Consider the following 23,203-nt stretch of genomic DNA (forward strand, 5'->3'; position numbering starts at 1 on the left):
GGGAAGCGGGGCTGGGGACCCTTCAGTCCTTTTGCCTGAAGAGGGGGCAGTTCTCCCAGCCATCGCTCCCACCAGCATAGGAACTGGGGAAAAGATCCTTAAAGCAGCTTCTCGCATCTCTGCTGCCTTTGGGGCCTTTGCAGCAGCAGGGACCCGGGGATGCTGTTTGTCACAGCCCAGTCTGCATCCAGCAATGGCAGCGTTGGGCAAGGTCAACGCTGGGCAGTGCTGTGCCACATCAGGAAGAAAGCAGCCTTCAGGAGCTGGCATGGGCTGATGTGTGATGCTGTCACCGATCTGGGAGTGCTGCTGTGCCACCAGCACCACCCACACCGTTCTGCACCAGCGCTGCCTTGCTGCTGGCTGCAAACACATCACAGCCACACGTGTTGCACTGAAAGCAAACACCCAGCCCTCCAGCATCACCAGTGTGACCCTCCTGCAGCAGCGAGGGTGTTTTACACTGAAAGTAACCCAAAGGCATCTGGCAGATCCCAGCAGCCCAGGAGACTCAGCCTCCTCAGGCCCTGGCTTACAGGCAAGCTTTGCACCAGCAGCACTGTCCCATGCATGCTCCAGCCCCATTGCAAGCACAGCATCTTGTCCCACGGCACCCACAGCTTCACCTTGCTCAAAAGCTGGCTTCACCATCAACTTTGTTAGGTCCAGAGAGTACATGCACAGAGGTCCTCATTACCTTGGGTTAAGGATGCTGGATATAGAAGAGCATTCTGAAATGTAGCACCTCTTCCAGGATCTCGGCTGCTGCAGCTGATTTCGGCCATGCAGCCACACTGCAGGTTGAGATGAGCTAAAATAAACAGCAATATCATGCAAGCCTCCGGAGGAGCTGTGCTTGGAGCAGAGCCGGGTGTGAAGCCAGGAATGTCTCAGCACCGGGCAGCCCGTCCCAAGGATGTGCCTTTGCAAAGAAACCCACCCAGAGGCAAAAATGAATTGCCTGAATGCTCAGGATGTGCTATGGTATAGGCAAAGTGCTGGTCACCAAAGCCTCAGCACCTGGGGACAACCAGGCATCCCCCAGCCATGCTGCGTGCAGGGACCCGAGGATGTAACGAGGTGCTGAAAATGAGGAAGCAGCAGGTGGGACATAAATCACAGCTGGAGGCTCGGCCGGCTCTGCCCTGACCTGCGAGCTGACCTTGGCTGCACTGCTTGAGCTCCTCAAGGCTCTGGCTGGGAAACCCAATGGATAGAGAGCAGGACAGCAAGGCTGGGCCCAGACTATAAATTTCCTGGAGATGAGGAAGCTGGCTGCACTCACAGACAGTGTGCTTTGGGCTCCGAGCACCATCCTGGTGGGACAGCAATGGGGAGGCAGCTGAGGACATCAGTGAGGATGCTGACATCACAGCACACAACTGTATCTACCTCATCGTGCAGGAACCTCAATGGCTGGGTACTTATTAAAGCCCACAGGGACAGAGGAACAATTGCACCCTGTTCTGTCCCATTATTCATGCAGCCCCAGGGGCAGACTTTACTTTTGCTTCTGCCCCCATCCATCACCTTGCTGTAGCTGAAGCAGTAAAACCAAAAGGAGAGGGATTGTGCCATGCACTTGCGAGCACGGAGGAGCAGCGTGGATGCAAAAAGCAGGAAAAAACCCTCCTCGTTTATATAGAAATACACATATAAATGCTCACATAGAGTTTTTCTGGCTGCCTGCCGGAGCTGCATCTGCTCCTCAGAATACAGAGCACAAGACCACTCGCTATCTGGCTTTTTGATGAGAAGAATTTCAGTAATTTTTAGCACGCTCAGGAAGGGGTGGGCTCGCACCATTGGCCTAAAGCTCACGACCATTGAGTGCCATGGGGAAGCACCACCAGACGCATCTCTTCACACAAACTACCTGGAGAAACGTGGGGACACCTCCACCCACCTCCCTCCACGGACTGTGGAGGACTTTACATCCCTCACCCAGTTCTTCCTTCCCAGCCATCCCCACCACACCACTGAGCTTCAAACCCATTTATGCGAAGCCAAGGAGGGAGAAATACGATTACTGGGTCAGAGATTTATCTCCCGCAGGACACTGTGTCTGCTGAAACAAAACTTGCCATTTGTATGGCCCCAGTAATTTCATAAGCAGCCCTGGACGCGGGGATGAGGTATGGCTGTGCCCAAGGAGCTGCATTCATTTTGACAGATGTGCTGCTCCATCCGTGCCAGCTCTGCTCTGCCCATGCTTTGCAGGGAGCAGCTGGGGAGAGGACCCCAATGCGGGCTTTTACAGAGGAGCAGAGCTGCAGCCCCGGTGCCCACCTGCACAGCTCTACCCACGCTGCAGGGACGGACACATCCCAGGCTGCTGGGCACTATTTATAGCCAGTGCCTGCTTGCCAAGGAGATGCCGGGACTCACAGCAATGTGCATTTCCCTGCCCCGTGAGCCTGTTTTCCAAGGAGCGTGGCTCACGTGGTAAATCAGCACTCAGGTTCCATGAATGGACTCACGTGAGCTGAGCCCCTCAAACAGCCAGTGATGCACTTCTCATAATCTTGGATGTTTCCCAGCAAGCTGTGTCCAGGAGAGGGCAGGGCTGGCCGTGACCACTCAGGGCAGCCGACATTTCGGGAGCTGTGATTTCCGGCCAAGGTCAACCTAGAGATGCCCTTTTCCTCCTTGCTTTGGAAGCTGAAACCCCGCTTGCAGAGCCTTGCAGCGGCACAGCTTGTTCCTTTGCTATCCCCAGGCTGTCCCCACTCACACCGCGTTCCTGGTGCTGAGCCATCCTCTGTTGAGAGGCACCGTGTGCCCTGGAGAACACAGCTGATGTTAACAGCTGTGAACAGATTGCAGTGGATGAGAGTGCTGCAGCCATACCAAGCACTGGGGGCAGCAGGGGCAGAAACAGGACTGGTGTATCCCCAGCTTAGAGCACCTCCAGCAGCTATCCCCTAGCCAAAGATACGTTAGGAGATGTCAGAAATCCCCTCCTCACAGGGTGATGTGCCAAGCTTGGCCACCAGAAGTGGAGGCAGCAGCTGGGAAGGATGGAGCCACAGAATAGCTTAGGTTGGAAGGGAAGTTAATAACCATAGAGCTCCAACTCCTGCCATGGGCTGGCTGCTCCCCACCAGCTCAGGCTGCCCAGGGCCCCATCAAGCCTGGCCTTGAAGGGAACCAAGGAGGAGCTGGGTGGGAGGAGATGACGAGAACAACCAGAGAGCTGAGCACTTTCTGAGCAATTCTCCCAAAACAACATCCTTACCCCCTCCTGCCACTCACCTGGCCTTGCCCTGGCAGCAGCCCCTGTTAATGTTTAACCCTGCCGGGCAGGATGGCACACTGGTGCTGGTATAAGCATGGTGTCACTCGGAGCTGTTGTCACCACGAGGGGACACCCATGGATGGTGGGATGTGTGTGCCCACTGGCGTCAGCACCCGGCTCCCTCAGCTGGGGTGAAGCAGCTTTCCGGGTTCATGCAGGGACAGACAGATATGAGGCTGAGGCTGTGGGATCCACTGCACCAGGGGACCAGTTGTGGGGCTTGGAGCTTCTGGGGGGCTCATGGTGGGGGAGCTGAGCTGTGAGGTGATGCACAGCATGGGTGCTTGGAGCGCTGGTGTGTGCGCTGGAGGAAAAATATGGATTCCTTACGAGCAAACAGAGCTGGACTTTATTGCCTTTAAAATGCAACCAGCACAAACAGAGGCAAAAGTGCAAACACTGATAAAGGCTAGAATATTTCATGCTGTGCAAACAATCAGGAGTGGAGGGGTGTGTTGAAATGAAGGGGTGATGGGGAACGGGGGCACTGTGCTGTGATGCAGAGCCCTGTGTGCCTTGTGCTCCACCTGCAGCTGCCACCCCTGTCTTCTGCTCCTTCTCGGGGTGACCATCGATACGCCATGCCATATAGGATGGTGACCCCAGTGCCTGTTCCTAGCACCTTGCTCAGCAGGGCACGTTTCGCAGAGCACCCGGTGCCATGCATAGGAAGCTCTGCTGGCCCTGACGTGACAGCGCCAGGAGCTGGATCACCATAGGTGGGGATTAAGGTCTTCAAAGGATGTCCAGGCTACTGCCTCATTTTAGGATTACTGAGCAAGTAGGGAAAAGCAGCAAAGTGGGTCAAAAGGAGAAAAGGAGAGACTGTGGGCCGATCTCTGGGGGGCCACGTAGCTTTTGTTTCAGCCCAGCTGCTGGGCTGCCAGCTCCTGATTCTGCCAGGCCTCTCCAGGGGGAGGATTTGGGGAACTGTCCCAGTTTGACTCCATTTTCTGGTGGATGAAAGCAGTGCAGGAGCTCCCAGACATAGAGCAGAGGTGACGCACATCAGGGTGACGCCAAGGACAATCTGCTGACACCCTGATGCTGTCAACCAGGAGGCAATGGGGGATCAGAGAGACACAGCACAGGCAGGGAAACAGCCAGGTGAAGCACACGGAGCCAACGGCACCCAAACCCTCTGCCCCATGGCCATCTGATTTCCCCAGCAGTCAGATGCAAAGGGTGGTCGATGCTGTTGGGTTTTCCAGCTTACCCACCCCTTGGGCACTAAGAGCTGTCAGGCTGAAAATGCACAGCTCCCCGGGGAGCAGGGGAGCTATTTTGGAGCTTGCAGCAGCTCACATTATTTCCGGCAGCTGGCATTAAGCTATGCAGGCATCTGGCTACGCAGGTACGGAGCAGCTCGCTTGGAAACGCTGCTCAGTGATTATCATTTTGCTGAGTTTTCCCACATTTCCATTTCTTCCCTGTGCTGCTGGGATGAGGGGAAATGATTTTCTTCCTGTGCAGGATGGGATGGGGGGGATCTGTGTGTGTGTTATGCTCACAGTGTCTCCTCACCCATAGCATTTTGTGCACCCAACTTTGGGCAGAAAGCTCTGCAAGAGGCGATGTCGGTGTCTGGCCACTGGGACAGATGGGTTTGCCTTGGGAACAACCAAGGGAACAACCCCAGCTTCCTGCACACCTGCACAGAGGATGGCTCCATGCTCCTCTGCCCTATGTCAGGGTCAGGCGGCTGCATCACGCGCCCGAGCATCACCACGGCTGGCAGCCAGTGCCAGCAAATCGCAGCCTTTGTGCTGGATCACCCCCCCGTGCATGCCCTTAATAGCCCCTTTCTGCACCCAGGGAACGTGATCCTGCATCACCCCATCCTGCTGCACAGCCTGATCTGAGCCCTGAGATTGGCAGCAGAGCCAACTTTGGGGTATTTTGGGTTGGTATACTCAGAAGAATCTCTGCAGCTGCCATATAAACCCTCCGCATTTGGCTTCCACCAAAACGAGCATTATCCTTCAATCTTCACTTATTCTCCCCCTTGGCAGCTGAATGGTGATTTGGGCACGCAGGGAAGCAGTGCACAACTTTGGGCATCCCAACACGAGGGCTGATATTTGGCTCCTGTCCGGAAACACCTCGCCAAGCTGTTGTTCCCATTTGTCATTCAGCGTGAAGGAAATCTGCGCCATTCTCTGTCATCCTCCCCATCCCAGAGGATAATTGATGCTAACGTCATTTCAGCTTGGTCCAGCTGCAAGGCTCGGGAACAGATGTTTTATTGTTCCAATTGAGCACAAAACAAAAAGCAACCCCCCCAAAATTAAAAGCAGCACCGCTCAGCTAGTTTGTGCTTGTGGTAAGGTTAGCCACAGCTTCCTCACCCCAGAAATACACAAAGAGGGAACAGCAGCCCCAGGAAAGACCCTTGCCTACAGGAAAGGCAAGATTTATCCATCTAGCTCAGTGCAAACCTCTCCCCTATAGGTAAGCACGGTACCTCTCCTGTGCAGAAGTGGGAAATGCAAACTGCTCAAGTGATTTCCCTTGCACGGCCAATACAGAGGCATGGGGCTGAGGGGGAAGCCTACGTGAGCATCTTTTGACACCTCCTGGTGTGTGCCACATGCTTGTCACTGCTGCTGGCAGTGCACCCTTTTCACCTTGCTCCATGAGATAAGGATGGTATGGATCTGATCTTCATCATTCCACTGGGTGACCACCAAGGGGACCGAGCCACCACGTTCTCTATTTGCTTTCCATTTTTTGTTTGCTCCCATTCCAAACACCCTCTGTCCTGTACATGCTTTGTAATACATTCCTTTGGAGGGATGTTGAGGGGTCTCAAAAGCTTGCAGGGTGTTAACCTGCAGGAGCAGCGCATGGAGGCAGTCCTGTGCCCCACTGCAACACCGCCAGCTGCAAATGCAGCACTGCATCATAGTAGACTGCACTGTAGACTGCAAGGAAACCTAGGAAGGAGATGGGATGGAAAATATTTGCTCCGTGAGGTCAGTGCTCTCTTCGCCTCTCCGTGCAGGGGACTTTGGACACAGGAGGGCAGCCACCTCCTGTGTGCTCCTGCTCCAGGGAGAGGCCCAATGAAAGCACAAGTGGAAAGTTGTGCAGGAGGCAAAGCAACTGAGACTTCAGCAGCTGCGGCTTGAGCTTGCTATTAGGGGAAACAGCCTGCTTTGAAGGAGCTTTGGGTGCCGCAGAGATGAGCTGCTGACTGGTGCCTCTTGTCAAAGGAGCCCCAAGCAAGCTGTGTGTGTGTATATAGGTATGCATGTGAACGCAAGCAGGAGGAACACCATGCAGAGCTGCCAGCTCTGAGATGCTCTCAGCGCTGATTCAGGCAGTGGGATGGGTGTCTGCCTGACTCACTGCCCCTGTGGGACATGTCAGTGGGAGTGATGTCTGCATCCAGTCGGTGATGTCACTCCATGGTGAAGCATCCTTCTTGCATCACACCCCGGTGATGCTGAGAGCTCACTGCGCACTATGGGACTCGCTCCACAGCCCATTGCCGGTGCCATCGCTCAGCCCCAAACCCTGGCATCTGGGACACTTGAGCCCCAGCTCAGCTGTTGGCTGTTGAAGCAGGATGAACGCATGGAGCAGGGTTGCAGGCTGGAATTCCACTTGCCACGGGGACCTCGTGCCTGCGGTGCACTCTAAAAATACAAACAAAGCAGCGGGCAGGGAGAAACCCACCCTGCTCCCCATAGAGTCTGTCCTGCAACAAAGCAATCAAGCTTATAAAATTAACCAGATCCTATTCTTCCCAAGTGTGAACTGAAGAACATAGCTGTAGATTGAACTAATGAACGTAACTAATGATGCTCTCATTGCTGTGCGCCTTGCATCCCGGGACGTGCCACCTCATGCCCTGCCACCATGAGAAGGCACCGAGGTCCCAGCGCAGAGAGCAGCTAATGCAGAGAGCTGATCGAGTTACAGGCCAGCTATTGTATCATGTTTACCCTCTCCCCACACGTATCCTGTGCTCGGAGGATTCCTGGAAGCGGGAGACCATGTCGCACCCTCCTGCCGTACAAACACGCTGGCTGTGCCGAAACCAAAGCCTGCACGTGACCGTGGCTGACCTCACCCCCTCCCACCCTCCTCCTCCTCCTGCTGCCTGCTTCCAGCAACAAGGCTGGCCCTGTCTCCTAATTATTATCTTTTTTTTGCCCTTGTCTTCTCTTAACCCTGACTTTTAATTTAAAACAGAAGGGGTGACACCGACAGAAAAGCCGCAGGAGAGGAAGCTGTGGGAGCCCAGCCCACACTGCTGGGGCAGCCCTGCCCTGGGATGAATAAGGGATGTGAGTCAGAGTAAGCCCTGAGCAGCTCTGACAGATCCAGACAGCAGGTCTGTGCTCTGTACGTCAGAGCATCGTAAGATTGGGAAAGACCTACAAGATCACCGAGTCCAACCCCAGCCCATCCCTGCTACTGTCTACGTCCCTCAGTGCCACATCTCCACAGTTCTGTAACACCTCCAGGGATGGTGACCCCACCACTGCCCTGGGCTGCCCAGCACAGTGATGGCTGGGAGGAAGTCAACAGGGTGCCAGAATGCCAGTTCTCTCCATGCTCACTTTTAGCAGAGGTCTCCCATCACATCTGTGTGTTCTTGTCCCCTCCCACCTCCCTTTACTTACAAACACACACGTAAGCCCGGCGCAGTCCCAGCCCGCAGCCAGATTCCTGTCAGCACCCACTATCTCTGTGTCCTCAGCAAACTGCGTAAAAATAACAGCAGGAGGACCCTGCTGATCTGCAGGCCTTTTCCAGGAGTGGGCAAGAAGCAAAGGTGGTGGGTGATGGGAAGCATGAGAAGCATCATGAGGTGCAGCTGGGCAACACGTTCCTGTCGTGCTTGGATGCCTAAAAATGGATCCTGTGGTCCCTATAAAAGCAGAGGGAGCTTGCACTTCCCAGCACCGTGGGGACCCCATCCCACTGCAGGTCCCACACCATGTGCTTCTGTTCTACCTCTGCCTCGGAGCTGGAGCTCCACACGGCCACACATCTGGAAGGGCAGCAGCACGCCGGGCACTTCCTCATGGCACACAGCTGGGAATTGAGCACGCTGCTGCATTGTGTGGGACAGGGAGGGTCTCGCTGGTGGTATTATTCCGAGCTGGCCCCGAGACCAGGCGAAACAAAAGCTCCTTCCTTGCCAAAGGGAGGGCTGGCGAGAGGCGGCCACAGCAGATGAGGGTTGGGCTGTTTTCTGGGCTTCTTTCAGTGTTTAAATTTAGCCCGAGATTGAAACGTTGCAGACACGAGCCTTCTGGTTAGCCAGCACTGTGGCCGGCGTCAACACGAGCTTTTGCCACGCGCTGTGCCTAACAAGCACCCTTCCCTCCCCAGCCCTAGGTAGAGCCCTGCAAGTCCATGAGCGCAGAAACCACCCAGACAACTCTCCAGGGATCCACGATGGCCGGGCAAAGTGCTCCAGTTGGGATAATGTATTTTGGGGCACAGAAGGGTTCAGTGGCTTTTGGTGTTTCACACCCCAGTTCTCCAGGCTGACCATCCCTTGGGAAGGGAGCCAAGCCCTGCATTCGTACCTTATTGCCATCTGTAGCTGGGATACTGAGTCACAGCTTGAAGCAGTGATTGAGCACCTGGTGGGAAGGCAGGGCTCAGGTGTGTGCAATGAACCTGAGTGATGGAAGGGCTGAAGCCAGGATCCACCCCTTCCCAGACCTCATTTAAGGGTTGGCAGTGGAGGTGAGGGCATCTCTTGCTGGAGATTTCTGCCTGTCTGAGGCCTTCCGGAGGTAGGCAGCTTCTTTTGTTTTCATTGTTTCTGTGCTTATAGCTGTTGTATTTGAGTGAATTCTCACTTGCTGCATCCCTTACTACTCTGTTGTTGTTGTTGTGCTTTCCATTGCCTTACACCATCCCTGTATTTCCTTTGTCTTGCATTACTGTCTTCTGTTTTCCCCCACCTTACTTCAGAGCACTGTAAGTGGTTTCAGGGGAAAATCTCTGCTTGCAGTGGCTCTCCTCTCTGCGTTTATACTCTTAGATAGACTGGATTGTTTTCCTCCCATGTACATGATTTAGAGGCTACAGCCAGAAGTTTCCATTGTGCCTGCCCATACTTCCTCACCAAAGGTTGTCACCAAGCTCCTGCTCTGATTGACCGTTGGAGTGACAGCAGTTCAAAAGGAATCAGGAGGAATGCTGTTTATTTGCTGGAGTTGTGCAAACAATTAATATGGCCTTGTCCTTTGGATGAATCTAGTTTGATAAGGATCCTACTCATATTCCAATGATTCCTTAAGAAAAGAAAGCTGCTTGCAAGCAGCCTGGCTCCTGTCTGCTCTATGCTTGCAGGCTCCTGCCATGGGAGAAGAGAGATGCTCCCAACTCTCAAGGTCTTTTGCACAAACCTTGTAGTGCATAGCCTGTAAATGAGGTGAAGAAACAGAATGGTGGGAAACTGCTCCTATCCAACATGGTACTAGGTCATGTCTTACATCAGCTCTCTTACTGCTCCTTCCCAAGGAGCTATCTGCCCCCAAATCCAGTTTGTCTTGTGGCTGTTGCCAGATAAGTGCCAGAATAGTCTGTTTGCTGAGAGCCTTGCACTGAAGGACATGTAGAAATATTGCAATTGGTGGAGGGAAGACAAACGGGCTAAAAGCATCAAACTCCTTTACGCTCCCCAAATTAGAGTACAGACAGCCTAATATCCATTTCTGTGGCTAGTGAAGATCTGAGGGAAGCTGATTCTCTCAGCACATGCCTCCTGAGGGATGAGCTGGGTTCCACTGCTCTGTATACATCCTCAGATGTATGAGGATGCACAGAAAGCCTTTGAGCACAGCAAGTCTTGAGGAAACACAAAGGTAGCTTTCTCTGGAGTATATCAACCCTCTTCTTAAATAGCAATTCTGACTTGAAGATAAATGAATGACACTGTTGGAATGACGTGCTCTTCTCTAGGAAGGAATCCATGAGCACGTATGGCCATGCACAAGCACAGAGAGTATCAGTGTAGCTTTGGAGAGCTCTTCATGACAGGGAGAATTAATTGGGTTTGCTGAATTGTTGAAGCCCATGCTCTGCTTAATGCGTGGCTCATCGAGGAACAAGCACCTAGGGAAGATGCTGCCTGCTACACAAGGAGGATCTTAACATGGGCATAATCAAACTTAATTGCTCTGCTGAAGCATTGATTGATCATGAAGTTCTCAGGAACAGAGTTTAGCTGTAATTAAATCAGCTCTGTTATTGCTCCTGAAATACCCATCTGTTCTTTAGGAAAAGATTCTGGCTGCTCAGAATGTCTGTGGGGAGTAGAGCTGAGCTCCCTTGGGTCTTTGCACCATAAAGACCCTGTGATATACCTCAGGATGGGCTGGGCTTGGAGGTGGGCTGGATAACTTGAGCAGCACTAATAGTTCCATTAATGAATACAGAAGGAGAATTAGCTAGCTATGGGCATAATAAGAACATTTTGCAGCCTCCATCTTTATAGCCCAAAGTCTTTGGGTTAGGATTGCAGGAATCCCTGATTGATTTACTTATTTTGGAGATGTGGTTAGTGGGGATGGGGGTTGGACTTGACGATGACAACGGTCTCTTTCAACCTTAATGGTTCTATTATTCTTGGTTTTCTCCAAAGGTTTCTTTGGCCTTGGCCAACAGAAAGCACTTTGGGACTCCAGTTCCTTTGGGTCACACCGTTCTTCTGCTGCAAAGTGTCTCACACATGCATAGGGCAACTCCTTGGGTTCTCACCACCTTGCTAATTTCTAGTCTTCCTGGCTCAAATCAGAGGGAAATATATTTGTGTGTAGTAGAGGCCATCTTTTGTGCTTTAAATGCAGGGCGGTGATCCTCGCACACCTCAGGACAGGAGCAAGCAGCACTGTGTCCCTTGGCTGGTCCTGTGGGTGAGGAGGCATCGAGTCAGTGCTGAGATGGGTGCTGCTGTGTCCCTGCAGCAAGGATGTGGGCTGTGCATGAAGGCAGCCAGCAGTGCAGATCCTGGCAGCACCCGTTGCTAAGGCTGTCAGGTCTGAACCTTTGGAAATTAGGTAAAAGGTCTGAACACAGTGCTTTTTTCCTCCCCTAGGCAGCCCCTCTTCCTGCACAGTGCTGGAGGAAGGCAGCTGGGAGCAAGGATTAACTCTCACCATCCCAGGGGTTTTTCAGATACACGGAGCAGCACCATGCACCCTGTAAGGCATTGCAGGGATGGGATGGATGTGCCCATCTCCAAAGAGTGCAGGGCTGTGCGTCCTCCTCACCTTGCTCACAGATGTTCTTAAGTACTGCTGTATCCTCTCTAGCCTCCGTGATAAGGTCAGATTTTAAGGGGTTTTGTTTTGGTGGATGGAGCTGCTTTGGAATTGGATTTTTAGCATGCTGGGTGGATTTTGGTGTTCTTACACTCATCTACATCCCACACCTGGACAGACCCATTAAGTTCCCTCTTATGTGCCCAGGGCAGCAGGGTGCTGAGCAAGGTTGGCATGCCAGTGATGCTGGTGACACTGGTAACAGGTGCTCACCTACATGTTGACACTCCCCGTGTCCCAGACCCATGTGCATGGGTGCTCCTTGGCAATCCCCTTATCCTGCTGTACCTACCTAGGATTTGGCACAGAGGTGCTCTGTTCAGCCAGCCTCCCTCAACCTCATGATGGCACAGCCGGCATCACACTGGCACAGCTTCAGGAAGCTCAGCAGGGCATGGGAAGTGCAACAAAAGGAGCTTTGTTCCTCCTGCCTTGCCCCAGCCTCAGTGTCACACCTCCCAGGTGGAGTCACCTTCCCACGGAAGCACCTCCTGCAGTGCAGGGCGGCTGGGAGCCAGCCAGGCAGGATGCAGCCCCATCTCTGCCCGTCTCCCACCCTGTGCCTCTTTCCCAGAGCAGTGCAGCTGGAAGCTAAGGAAAGCACCACCCGTGTTCTATTTTTGCTCTTTATGCCCTGTTTGCATGGGAAAGCTGGGATGGGTAAATGAAAGGTGTCCAGCACTTGAAGTTTGAAGGGTTTGAAGGGAAAGGAGTTACCTCCACCAGAGGTTGCGAGGAAAACCCTAAACTGCTGCTGCCGCCACAATGCTTCTTTGGGTTGGAGATAGAGTGACCACCTGCAGGCAGCTGTGCTTTTTCCAAGCAGTCCTCTGAGACAAATCCCTGCTCAGCACAAGGGCTAGATATAGCCAGAGTAAAATCAAACCACTTCCCCAATATCATCTTGTTCTCTGCTTGCTCACTTGATCCCCTGCCTGGAGAAAGCCCACTAGGGAAAGAACACCCTTGGATGCTGAACATCTATAAAGCATCTGCTGGGGGCATTAAGAAGGAAAGTGGATGCCCAGGGGGGAGAGCATTGCTGCCCAAGCCTTGCTTGACTTCTTCAGCACAGCTGAGAAGCTGTGAGCTGGGGAGAAGGAACCAGGCGGTCCCCATCCTGTGTCCAGAAGCCAAAATGGGATCTCACAGGGTCGTTCATTGTGGGGCTGTTCACAACCCAAGTTGTGTTGGTGCACACAGTTGGCAGGCTTATTGCAGACAGCCATGCTCCCCTGCCCACCCCATAAGCATCCTATTCCCCCCCTGGGCAAGCAAAACAACATTCCTCCCTGTCCCTGCAAGAGGATACAGGGTGGAGTAAAAGTTAATGAGGTGTCTCCCGCTCTTTCAATTCTCTCTTGCCACATAGGGTTTGATGGTCGGAAAGCAATCTGGGATCAGCAGATGTCAGCAGCATGGGAAGAACGTTCATGCAAATGAACCATGAGCCCAGCACACCCACTGTGACCTAGGGATGGGGCAGGAGCAGGCAATAAACCCTGTGCAGTTCCTTCCCCAACCCAACCCTTTCCAGTGTGGCAGCTCCAGGAAGCCCAGGCTGCTCCTTGCAAGGTGCAATGGGGAAAGCTGCTGGCTTTTGGTTAGAGAGGCCCACATTGGCTTCTGCCTGTCCATACACAGACTCATGCTGCCCTTCTAATGAGCCACTTCCTTCCAGGTTGGCAGCCCTCAGTGAGTGCCAGCCCAGCTGTGTGCCAGGAGGGAAAGCAGGCATCCTGCAGTGAAAGCATTTCAAAGAGAGAACGGATATTGTGCCAGGAGAGCTAGCCACATGGAGAGGTGGAAAAAAATAGAGCCAGTTAATCACCCTGCATGTGTTATCTATCTGGATGGAAAATGGGCTGAAAATATCCTGTGTTTCAGAGCAACTGCATAGTTTTTGGTGATTCAGCCAGCCGGAGCCCTGGCTTCCGTAGTCTACCCACAAGACCTGAAGAGGTCAAGGCATTACTGCTACCAGCTTTAACCCAAGGGGACTAAGAGCAAATCTTCTGAATCTGTACGGCCATGCCTGGCCAAATGAGGTCCTGGAGCTTGTCAGTGAAAGGGCCTGAGAAGCCCAAGAGCCCTGCCACGCACCTAGTGCCATCCTGCACTGCATGCACAGGTAGGTGCAGGACTGCTTCCCAGCATGCTGCCCTGCCCATGGCAGGGGGTGGGAGCTAGATGATAGTTGAGGTCCCTTCCAACCCAAACCGTTCTGTGACTCTACAGTCATAGGCTGGGGTTGGAAAGGACCTCAGTGATCATCTGGCTCCCACCCCTGCCCTGGGCAGGGATGCATCTCATAGATTAGGCTGCCCAATGCCCCATCCAAGCTGCCCATTGGTTTGACAGGGGTAGGGCTGTCCTGCAGACATGGCGCCCTGAGGGCAGTCTGTGCTGGAGATCCTGGCCCATGCACCATTGAGGTTGTGACACAGGCTTCCCAAGGAGGTTGCGGATCCCCCATTCCAGTTCAAGACCAGGTTGAATGGGGCCCTAGGCAACCTACCCCAGTGTCTGATTTAGCAGTTAGTGACCCTGCCCAAGGCAGGGGACTGGAACTGGGTGGCCTCTGAGGTCTCTTCCAACCCAAACCATTCTATGATCCCATGGTCTTTCCCAGGCTCTGCACCCCCACCTCCTCACCACGCAGCCCTATCTGCTCACCACACAGCCCTACATCCTATGCTGCTCACCTTTGCCACTGTGTTTTTGGCTAGCACTGTGGAAGTGTCTGCTTCCATGTTCCTCCCCCCGAGCCTTTCCAAACAAGCGTAACTGAAGCTGCAGAGCACAGAGAGTTCAACAAACACAGCAGGAGAGAAAGGTCCCGAGGTGTGCTGTGCAAGCCTGGGCCAACCCCCAGTGCTGCTGAGGATGAGGTTCGCAAAGTGGAACGCCGGGCACAGCCTGTTGACAAAGGGAGCGATGGCTCTGCAAGGCTCCTCCACCTGGGGCGAGGGATTGGAAAGCAAGGCGCAGCCTTCCTGTTCCTCCTGCAGCCCAGCTTTTGCTGCAGGCAGGGATTAGACCCCGCGGCACAGGAATGTGGCTCCTTCCCAACGCCAAGTTGGCACCACGTCCTTGCTCGAGACCAGCTTACATAATGCAGCTTATGAAAGCAAAATAGCCCGGCCGTGCCAGCCCGTGGGCAGGCCAGGATGGGGAGGAAAAAAGGGGAAAAAAGAGCCCTCTTACACTGCTGCTCCTGCAGGCAATGCAGCCTTACACCATCTCACTGGCAAAGGAAGGAAAAGAGGAGTCACCTCTGGGGCAGCCACTGACAACAAGCCCACCTCTGATCTTTCAGCCTCAGAGCAAAGCAAGCAGAGGTAAAGCAAATCCAGGGTGGCAGCATAAAAACGGATCATAGAATCAAAGAATTGTTAAGGTTGGAAAGACGATGGAGACCACCAAGTCCAACTCCAACCCATCCCCATCTGCCCACTGACCGTGTCCCTTACTGCCACATCTCCATGGGTCTCGAACACCTCTAGGGACAGTGCCTTGCTTTGTACAGGCTAGAGCTCCTGGCTGAAGGATGCTGCAGTGCTGAGACTCAAATCATTCTCCAGCACTTCACACCTGCAAAAGTGCATGGGCTGCTGCACACAGCCAGCTTTGTATCAGTGATCACCCCACCATGGACCAGTGAGTCACTGGCTGCACTACACAGCAATCAAGCTGTCCCAGGAACATCACAGAGGAAAGCAGAGCAGCTCTTGAGAGCAAAAAGCTCTCAAGTTCTAGATTTCCTGCAAAGTGGGAAGCTGGTCTTTGCCCACCAGTGCATGGGAAATGGTGTTCAGGTGGCTGCAAAGCAGGCTGAGCTTGCAAGCTTTAGGCAAGAAGTCAGACAACAGTGGCTGAAGGAGAGCAGAGATTTTTTTTTCTTCTAATTCCTGGCAGCCTTTTTCCATTTATAATTATAAGAAGAGCCATTTTGCAGCACAGTGCTCATTGTTTCAGGCTTTTTTCATCTCGGTAATTACCAAGCCAGTGGGTAAATGCTCTGTCAGCTGAGACCACGAGGTACCATTAAGCATCAAGCACCTGTGCTACATTTATGTGCAAGGCAACAGGAGCAGCAAAGGACCGAATCCCACTCCCACCATCGGGGTTGCCTAAGTGTACCCTTACCAGTCATACACCCAGCTCCTTTTTCCAAAGCATTTACTTTCTACATTCTATGGGCTATGTGCATGGATGTCCACAAAGCCCCACATTCCCCAACAAAGACCCCCACTGCAGTCACAGCAGGACAACAGTGCTCCAGAGAACCAACAGCCTCCTATTGGGTACTCAGGTTGTGACCACCCCCTCCTTCCCACCCACCCCGCAAATGAAAAGCCAAAACCTTCCCAATATCAGGGTAAAATTACCTTTAAGTAAAGACAAAACACATACAAAAGAAGTTACCAGGAAGCACAAAAAGGAGGAAGAAGTCAGAATTAACATTTCAATCTCTCTTTTTTTTTTTTTTTAATTATAAAAAAACTATTCAGAAGAAGTCCAAATGCAACGGAATATAACTGGCACCATCTAAGATACCCAAAGTGTAAGATCCCGGAACGTTTGTACCCCCAGCCCGAGCTGGGAGGCACAGGGCTGCCTGGGAGGGATGAATCCTTCCCCTTCTCCCAGCCACCATCAGCGGAGGCAGGCAGTCCCATAGCCAGGACACAACAGTGACATCGACGGTCTCTGTAAAATCACTCAGTTTTATAAACTAAGTACATTACAAGAAGAAAAAAAAAAAAAAAAAAAAAAAGTCATCTAAAATTTCATTTATCAAAAGCCCTGCTTTAGTGACGTGCTAACCCCACTGGAAAGTGAAGCACCCACATCTCTGTCCAGAACATGGTGAAGTTGACCAGCCAACTCCTCGTTCGGAACGCCTTCCTCCCCCTCATCCACACAAGCACTTCATGGCTACTTGAGTTACAGTGATAAACATTCCTGTGGGCTTCCCAGGTCTGGGAATTGCCTCCTGCAAGCTGCACTCCTCTGAGTCTTCCCCACTGAGCCCTCCAAGCTCCCCCTCAGTCCCACCTGGAGGCCCTCTGGCAGCACCCCCATGAGCTCTGCCCACTCTCGTGGTCAAGTCCCTGGGACATCATCTTTTTCTTCTTTAAAAGAAAAAAAAAAAAACCCAAAAGCCAGAAACACAACCCCCCACTTTCATATATAATTTTTTTTGTTTTTACATTTAAATAGAAAAATACTACTTCACTCTGTGTTATGAGCAGGAGATCGGTTGACTTCCAATGACAGAACAAGGAGCTTTCCTAAGTGCTCCTACACCACACTCGATGCCAAGAAGAATCCTAGAAATCTGACAGTGCCAAGAGGCTGAAGACCTCCCCATTACACCACAGGACAGAGCGGGGCCTCAGCTCAGCTCCTCCCTGCCCTTCTGGGGACGCTATGTCTTGAGAACCATCAGCCCACAGAGCACCAGCGTTGGGTCTAACACCCAAATTTGGGGAAGTCAGCTATAATTTTCACTTTCCTCTTGTCTGCTGGCTTTCTATGTGTAGCCTGTCCCTGGAAGCCATTGGATCCCACCGGATGTACAGATGAATTAGACAAAAAAAAAAAACAAAAAAACAAAAAAAAAAAACAAAAAAAAAACAATAAAACAAAACAGTGGTTAAAAATTCTCTAACACCCTCTGCTCCTCTCACCTTTTGAAGAGTCAATGACAAACAGACATCATTAAAACTAAACCTGCCCTCCTCCCCCACCTCAAAACAAGAGTTACTGAGACACGAAGTGTGTTATCTTGTACCCTCAGGATTACAACTAGAAGGGAAGTTTAGGGGTGTGGGAAGCATGGGGGGAAGGCGGTGTCTGCGGGCATGATTCCACTTAGTTCTTGTACTCAAAAGGCTCATCCCCAGTTTCGTTGAGGAGACACGTACGGACGAGGGCCTCCGTCACAGCATAGGGATCGCAGTTGGCTGAAGGCCGGCGGTCCTCAAAGTAACCTTTCTTCTCATGGCCCACGTTGCGTGGGATGCGGATGCTGGCGCCGCGGTTGGCCACGCCGGCGGAGAACTCATGGATGTTGGATGTCTCATGGAAGCCCGTCAGGCGCCGGGCGTTGTCCAGCCCTCCTTTGGGGTCATAGGCACGGATGTGGTACTGGTGACGCTTGCTCAGTTTCTCGATGGCCTCCTCAATGTGCCTGTGAAGGAAGCAGGGGAGAGGAGAAGGCTCGGTGAGTGAGCCGCTCTTGCTGTTGTGTCCAAGTGAATGTAGCTTCATCCCTCCCCCCCAGCATCCCCAAGAGAATTATGTCCTACGACCCACTTCCCTGTTCTTATCAATGGGGAGCTTCGCTTCCCTTCTACTTCTAACCTGTGTGATTCTTGGTAAAGGATCCCCATGGCCTCATAGAGTCTACTGACAGTGCTCACAGGCATGACCCATGGCCAGATCTCTGCTCTGCCTCTGGCAAAATCTGCCCCCAGAAGAGAGATTTCTTAACCCAAGGTCCTATTAGGGAAGCTGACAATCACAGGCTGGTTCGTTATCTCAGAGCACCACCGAGATTAAGGCAAGAAAGCACAGCTGCCCAAACAAATCCCTTTGGAGAGCTCCACCAAGGTCCAGTGCAGTGAGGTCTGCTCTGAGCATGCCAGTCCCATTTGTGACCTGGGTCTTACATTTCCAAAATCGTCACGTTGAAAACAAACACGGCATTTGTGTCCAGCTTGACCCAGACATAAGCAAGTGGTCTCTCTCATCATGGTTATAAATAAAAAATGCCTTTGCTGAGTTGGCTTGTTTATTAACAAGAGCTGACAGCCTCCTACAAACTGCTGCATCCTTCCACCTGTACTGAATTTCCAATCCAGCACCAACAGGAGTGTAATACTACACACACATCTCAACAAAAAACACAGACACACATACAAAAAGAATGAAATCCAGAAAAAAAGTCTCATGCAGAATGCCAAGCCCCATAATGGTGTCCACCATGCAGTCAAAAGCTCTGCTAAAAGCTTGCAGCTACCAAGCCCAACTTGCTGCCTGGCCCATCTCAAAAGACTTACTTGAGTCCCCCGTCTTCCCTCATGTTCTTGGTGCTGAAGTTGGTGTGACAGCCAGCACCGTTCCAGTTCCCAGGGATGGGTTTGGGATCGAAGGACACGATGACACCAAAATCTTCACAGACCCGGTGGAGGATGAAGCGTGCTATCCAGAGGTGATCCCCCATCTCAATCCCTTCGCACGGTCCCACCTGGAACTCCCACTAGAGGAAGGAGGAGTCAGAGCTTAGTGAGGCACAGCAAAGCACTTCCCACCCCCTAACACTCTGACCATTAGCAAAGCTGCGCTGCTTGGAGTGGTGAGCCAAAAGTTCCTTTTACCCACAATTTTTCTGGACCATCTCACCCCACAAGGCACCCAAGATTTTACCTGGGCTGGCATAACTTCTGCATTGGTTCCTCCAATTTTCACACCAGCATACAGGCACGCTCGGTAGTGGGCCTCCACAATGTCTCTGCCGTAGGCTTTGTCAGCTCCTACACCGCAGTAGTATGGACCTGCAACAGCACAGATGGAAAGCAAGAAGAACGTGAGCTTCCAGAAGGTAAAAGGTTCAAATTTTGTGAAGAGAAAGCACACATGGGGAATATCAAGGCTCAGCACCCATTTGTCATGGCAAAGCACTAGTAGAGCAGAGCACTAATGGACTTGTGCTCCGTCATACTGGGCAAGAGTTTATGACACCTGTAGACTAATAAAATGAACAACAAAATCTGGAAAAGGGCAGTGAACATTTTTGCCTTTCCATAAAGATCTTAATTTTGTGAATTAGTTTCTGCTACTGTCCTGCTTGCTACTTTCAGTACTAGAAAGGTCTTGAATCATTCATCTTGCTTGAAACGTCACAAGGATCACAATTCAAGCAAGGCAGCAAATGCTCCTGACATAATGCATTGCCGGCTCCTGAAAGGTTACCTTGGGGTCCAGGGAAGCCATTGGAAGGCCAGCCAAACGGATGACCATCTGTTCCCAGAAGGGTGTACTCCTGCTCCATCCCAAACCAGGGGTGCTGGTTGGACACCATATCCATAATCCGCCTACAGGTGTGCCGGAGATTTGTCTCTATAAAGGAAAAGCAGCACAAGGTTTTTTAGGACCTCTACCTCCGTTGCCCGCTTCTCCTTTACCTACAGCCTGAATGCTAGCTGTTAAGAGAAGAATCAAGGACCACTGTTCCACCATAATCACCACCACCAGCACTTTGCTTGCCTTTTATTTTTAGGGCTCTATTTTTGCCATGTACGATGCTGAAGGGCATGAACAACATTTGGACAGGTCTTCCTTTTTCCACCCCCTTCTTCTACCAGCATCCCCTCCCCACAAACACCAGCAGTGTGTCCATTCACCTGCAGACTGGCGGTTGTATTTGAAGACCTCACAGAGAACTAATTTGTTGGGATCCTTGCGAAAAGGGTCCCGAAACATGGCAGCAGGTCGCAGGTACATGTCGCTGTTGGAGCCTTCAGCTTGGAAGGTGCTGGAGCCATCGAAGTTCCACTCAGGAAGATCTGAAGAGAAGATCAAATCACCGTGAGCCAGGGTCCACCAGTGCCAGGAGGATGGACTCTTCACCACTCTTCAGTGCCATGGAAGTGCAAGTACTTATAGACATTGGGACTAGAAGGGCTTTCATCCCAGCTCAGATGATCTTTTGTTTGTTTGGTTTTTTGTTTTTTTCAAATAAAGGAAGTAGAAACACAAAAGAAGTAAGAAATGAGAGAAGGCAACTCCCCAGCTCTGCAGCCACCCTGAAAAACACGAGTCACTGGGCTGCTGGCCAAGCCCAACTCAGTACTGCAGCATTGAAGACAATTCCCATCTCCCAACCAGCATGGAGTGCACTGGGCACCCAGTTTGCTTTCATTCAGGATGTTTGGGGACTGGGGAAGAGTAAATCACATGCACTGCTACATGGGTTGAGCCTCATATGGAAAAGAGGAGTATGGCCAGCATGGCCCTTGTGCCCTCCATCCTGGGGGTCAAAGCACAGCGGGAGCTGCAGTGAACTCTACCCAGGCTACGTTATCTCCTCCATATCCTGGGGGGAAAGTGGGAGGATGGGAAGCACGGAGATTTCAAAAGAGCTGTGCCAACCACTCCCTTAGAGGGAAAAAGGAAAAAAAAAAGAAAAGAGAGAGAGAGAGAGAATTCTGCTCAGTCACACAGTATTTTCATTTCATAACTGTCTCCAGCCAGCTCCATGGCAACCTGAGAAAATCCTAATGCTATTATTGTGTAAGCTGGGACTGTTTGTTCTGAGGGACACAAGCTCTTAATTACACCGGATAGCTCCATTCTTTCCCTTGCACTTTCTGCCAAACTACTTCCGGCCAAAACGAGCACTTGAGAGTCAATGGACCACGGATCCCATGCCAAGAGCCCCCTCCGCCGGGCCTGGTGCCCAACCCCTGCCATGGTGCTCAATGTCACATCTGGAGAGCTGGGAACCTTCCTCCCCGGGCACCTGGAGCAGGAGGTGAGCAGGGGAAGATGAAGAGCAGCATCTTCAGCTCTTCCCAAAAAGCACTTACTCCCAATCCCGCACCTCTCACCTTCCAGGCTCTTGGGTTCGTGGTCCAGCGTGCGGGTTTTGCAGCGGAGGTGTTCCCCAGTCCCATCGATCCAGATGTACATGGCTTGGACCTTCTCCCCCTGCGGCAGCTTCATGTACATGTGCTTGATGGCTTTGCTCAGGTGGGAGCTCGCCGAGGTGGCCATGGCTGCGGAGCTGACGAGGGCTGTCCTGCAGGAAGGATGCCAAAACCAATCCCAAACGTGAGACTCTTCCTTGGACTCCCAGTTGTTTTTTTTTTCCCCACGCTCTATTCACAGAGGCAGCTCAGTCATGGTCCCATGCTACTCCGCATCCCATGCCCAAGGTGGAAAACCCAGCAACTGCTTTGATACCTTCAAAGCATCCTGTTAATACCCAATCTCCTGCTCCTTGGCAAGGGTCCTATCCACAAGCAACAGCCTTCAAAACACCTTCTGAACCCGGTGTGAACTTTTTACCTCTCCAACACCCCCGTGCTCGCTGCTGCTCTGGAGCAGGGCTAATGAGCAGGAAAGCTTAGCTGGGGCTTTCTTAATATGCTTGCTTCAGCAAGGAGGGCTTGCCAGCCCAGCTGCCTCCCCAGATCAGCTGGTCTGAAGTTACACAAGACTCATCCAGGGCTGAGGAAAGCAACAAGCAGCACAGCAACCCCAAAGTGGGCTGCCATGGAGGGGCTCTGCTCCCAGCCCAACCTTCCCAACAACCCACATGTGTTGGGTCCGCTCGTGTTTGCAGTGGGGTTGACAATGCCAGCAACTCAGAAATGGAAAACAAGTCAGAATATTCATGCTGAGAGCCTTGAAAAACGCCAGAACCTCTCGGATCAAAACCCCCTCATGTGACCCCTCTCCTGGGGAGGGGGTCTTCGGTGGGGTGAGCTGGGGGGAGCATCACCTATCTCTCAATGAGATTGCCATTATTTAAGGAAAAAGAGCGAGAGCCTCGAAAGGAAAAAGAAAAAAAAAAAAGAGAGAAAGAAAGAAATGAAAGAAAAAATAAGGGGAAGGAAAAAAAAAAAAAAAGAAGGGGGAGTTAAAACAGCAGAGAGCTTGTTTTGAAGACAAAACAAGAGCCGCCCCTTATCCTTCTTCCTCCCCCACCCCCCCGTCCCGAGGGCTAAGCAGGAATCTTCTCCTGCGGGATCTGCTGGGACCACCCCCCCACCCCGTGTCCTCCCCCCATAGCCGTGCTGTTACCTGGGCAGGGTTGCGGGCAGGGGCTCGGCGCGGGGCTCCCACGCTCGGCTCCCGGGGGCCGCGCCCGCCGCCGCTTTATGGAGCCGGAGCGCCGGCCCCGCCGCACTGATTGGGCAGCGGGAAGCGGGCCGGGGGCAGGCCGGGGCCGGGGATGGGGCTGCGAGGAGGAGGGAGCTGGCAAGAGAATCGGGGCAGGGGGAAAAACAAGCTGAGCGCCCCGCTGAGCTGCTCTGCGATATTTCGTCTGTCCCGTTTAGGGGAATGGCAAAAGGAAGGGGGGGGTTGTTTTTCCTTCCCTCTTGCCGTCCCGCCGCTCCAGCCCCCGAAAACATATCCCCCCTCTTCTCGGAAAACAGCAGTGGGAGCGAATCCAGGGCTTTCTGCGGCGTTTACATTAGCAGCTGCCTTTGCATAACTCGCAGGCATGGAAATGAGTCGCCCTGGGTAAACAGGACAAGCAGGGAAGGGGGGGAAAGGAATGGAGCCCCCTGTGCGCCTCGTGTTGGACTCTGTGTTTGAGGGCTGGTGTTGCTGTGCTGCACCCTTCCAGCACGGATTTACAGTCCAGACCCTCACTGCAGGGTACCGTGACCTGAGGGAAGAGATATTCCCCAGCCCTCATGAGGCTGGGAGCACCCGTTGACTCCCCGATGCTTTTCCACCCTGAATGCTTGCTTCCTCTCTCATCCCTATTCCTGGTCGGTCCTCCAGCCCAGACCCAAGGGGCAGTGCCAGTGCTTTTGCTCCATACACATCCATTCCCAGCTCCTAAGTGCCAGGACAAGCACAC

At 52.5% G+C, this 23,203-nt stretch overlaps 2 protein-coding genes and 1 long non-coding RNA gene across 3 annotated transcripts in view; 1 reads left to right on the forward strand and 2 right to left on the reverse strand.

The window, feature by feature from the left end:
* LOC146543689 (uncharacterized) overlaps nucleotides 1-881 on the reverse strand; it is a 9,420-nt gene extending 8,539 nt beyond the window's left edge. Inside the window, exon 1 of the long non-coding RNA XR_014885312.1 lies at nucleotides 698-881. This is a non-coding gene — a long non-coding RNA (uncharacterized LOC146543689). The remainder of the gene's footprint in view (nucleotides 1-697) is intronic.
* LOC104912344 (uncharacterized) overlaps nucleotides 1-16,762 on the forward strand; it is a 45,481-nt gene extending 28,719 nt beyond the window's left edge. Inside the window, exon 13 of the transcript XR_014885311.1 lies at nucleotides 755-16,762. The gene's annotated coding sequence lies outside the window, so the exon portion shown is untranslated. The remainder of the gene's footprint in view (nucleotides 1-754) is intronic.
* On the reverse strand, nucleotides 15,972-22,568 carry GLUL (glutamate-ammonia ligase). The gene is made up of 7 exons (XM_085231961.1): nucleotides 22,414-22,568; nucleotides 21,216-21,406; nucleotides 20,010-20,171; nucleotides 19,579-19,725; nucleotides 19,033-19,160; nucleotides 18,666-18,865; nucleotides 15,972-17,794 (listed from the first exon to the last, which is right to left on the reverse strand). Exons 2-7 carry the CDS (start codon nucleotides 21,379-21,381, stop codon nucleotides 17,476-17,478), a joined length of 1,122 nt encoding a protein of 373 aa, XP_085088087.1. The 5' UTR covers nucleotides 21,382-21,406; nucleotides 22,414-22,568; the 3' UTR covers nucleotides 15,972-17,475.
* Between the last annotated feature and the right edge of the window lie 635 nt (nucleotides 22,569-23,203).

This window comes from Meleagris gallopavo, chromosome 10 (assembly GCF_905368555.1).
Source record: "Meleagris gallopavo chromosome 10, MGAL_WU_HG_1.1, whole genome shotgun sequence".
NCBI classification, from domain to species: domain Eukaryota; kingdom Metazoa; phylum Chordata; class Aves; order Galliformes; family Phasianidae; genus Meleagris; species Meleagris gallopavo.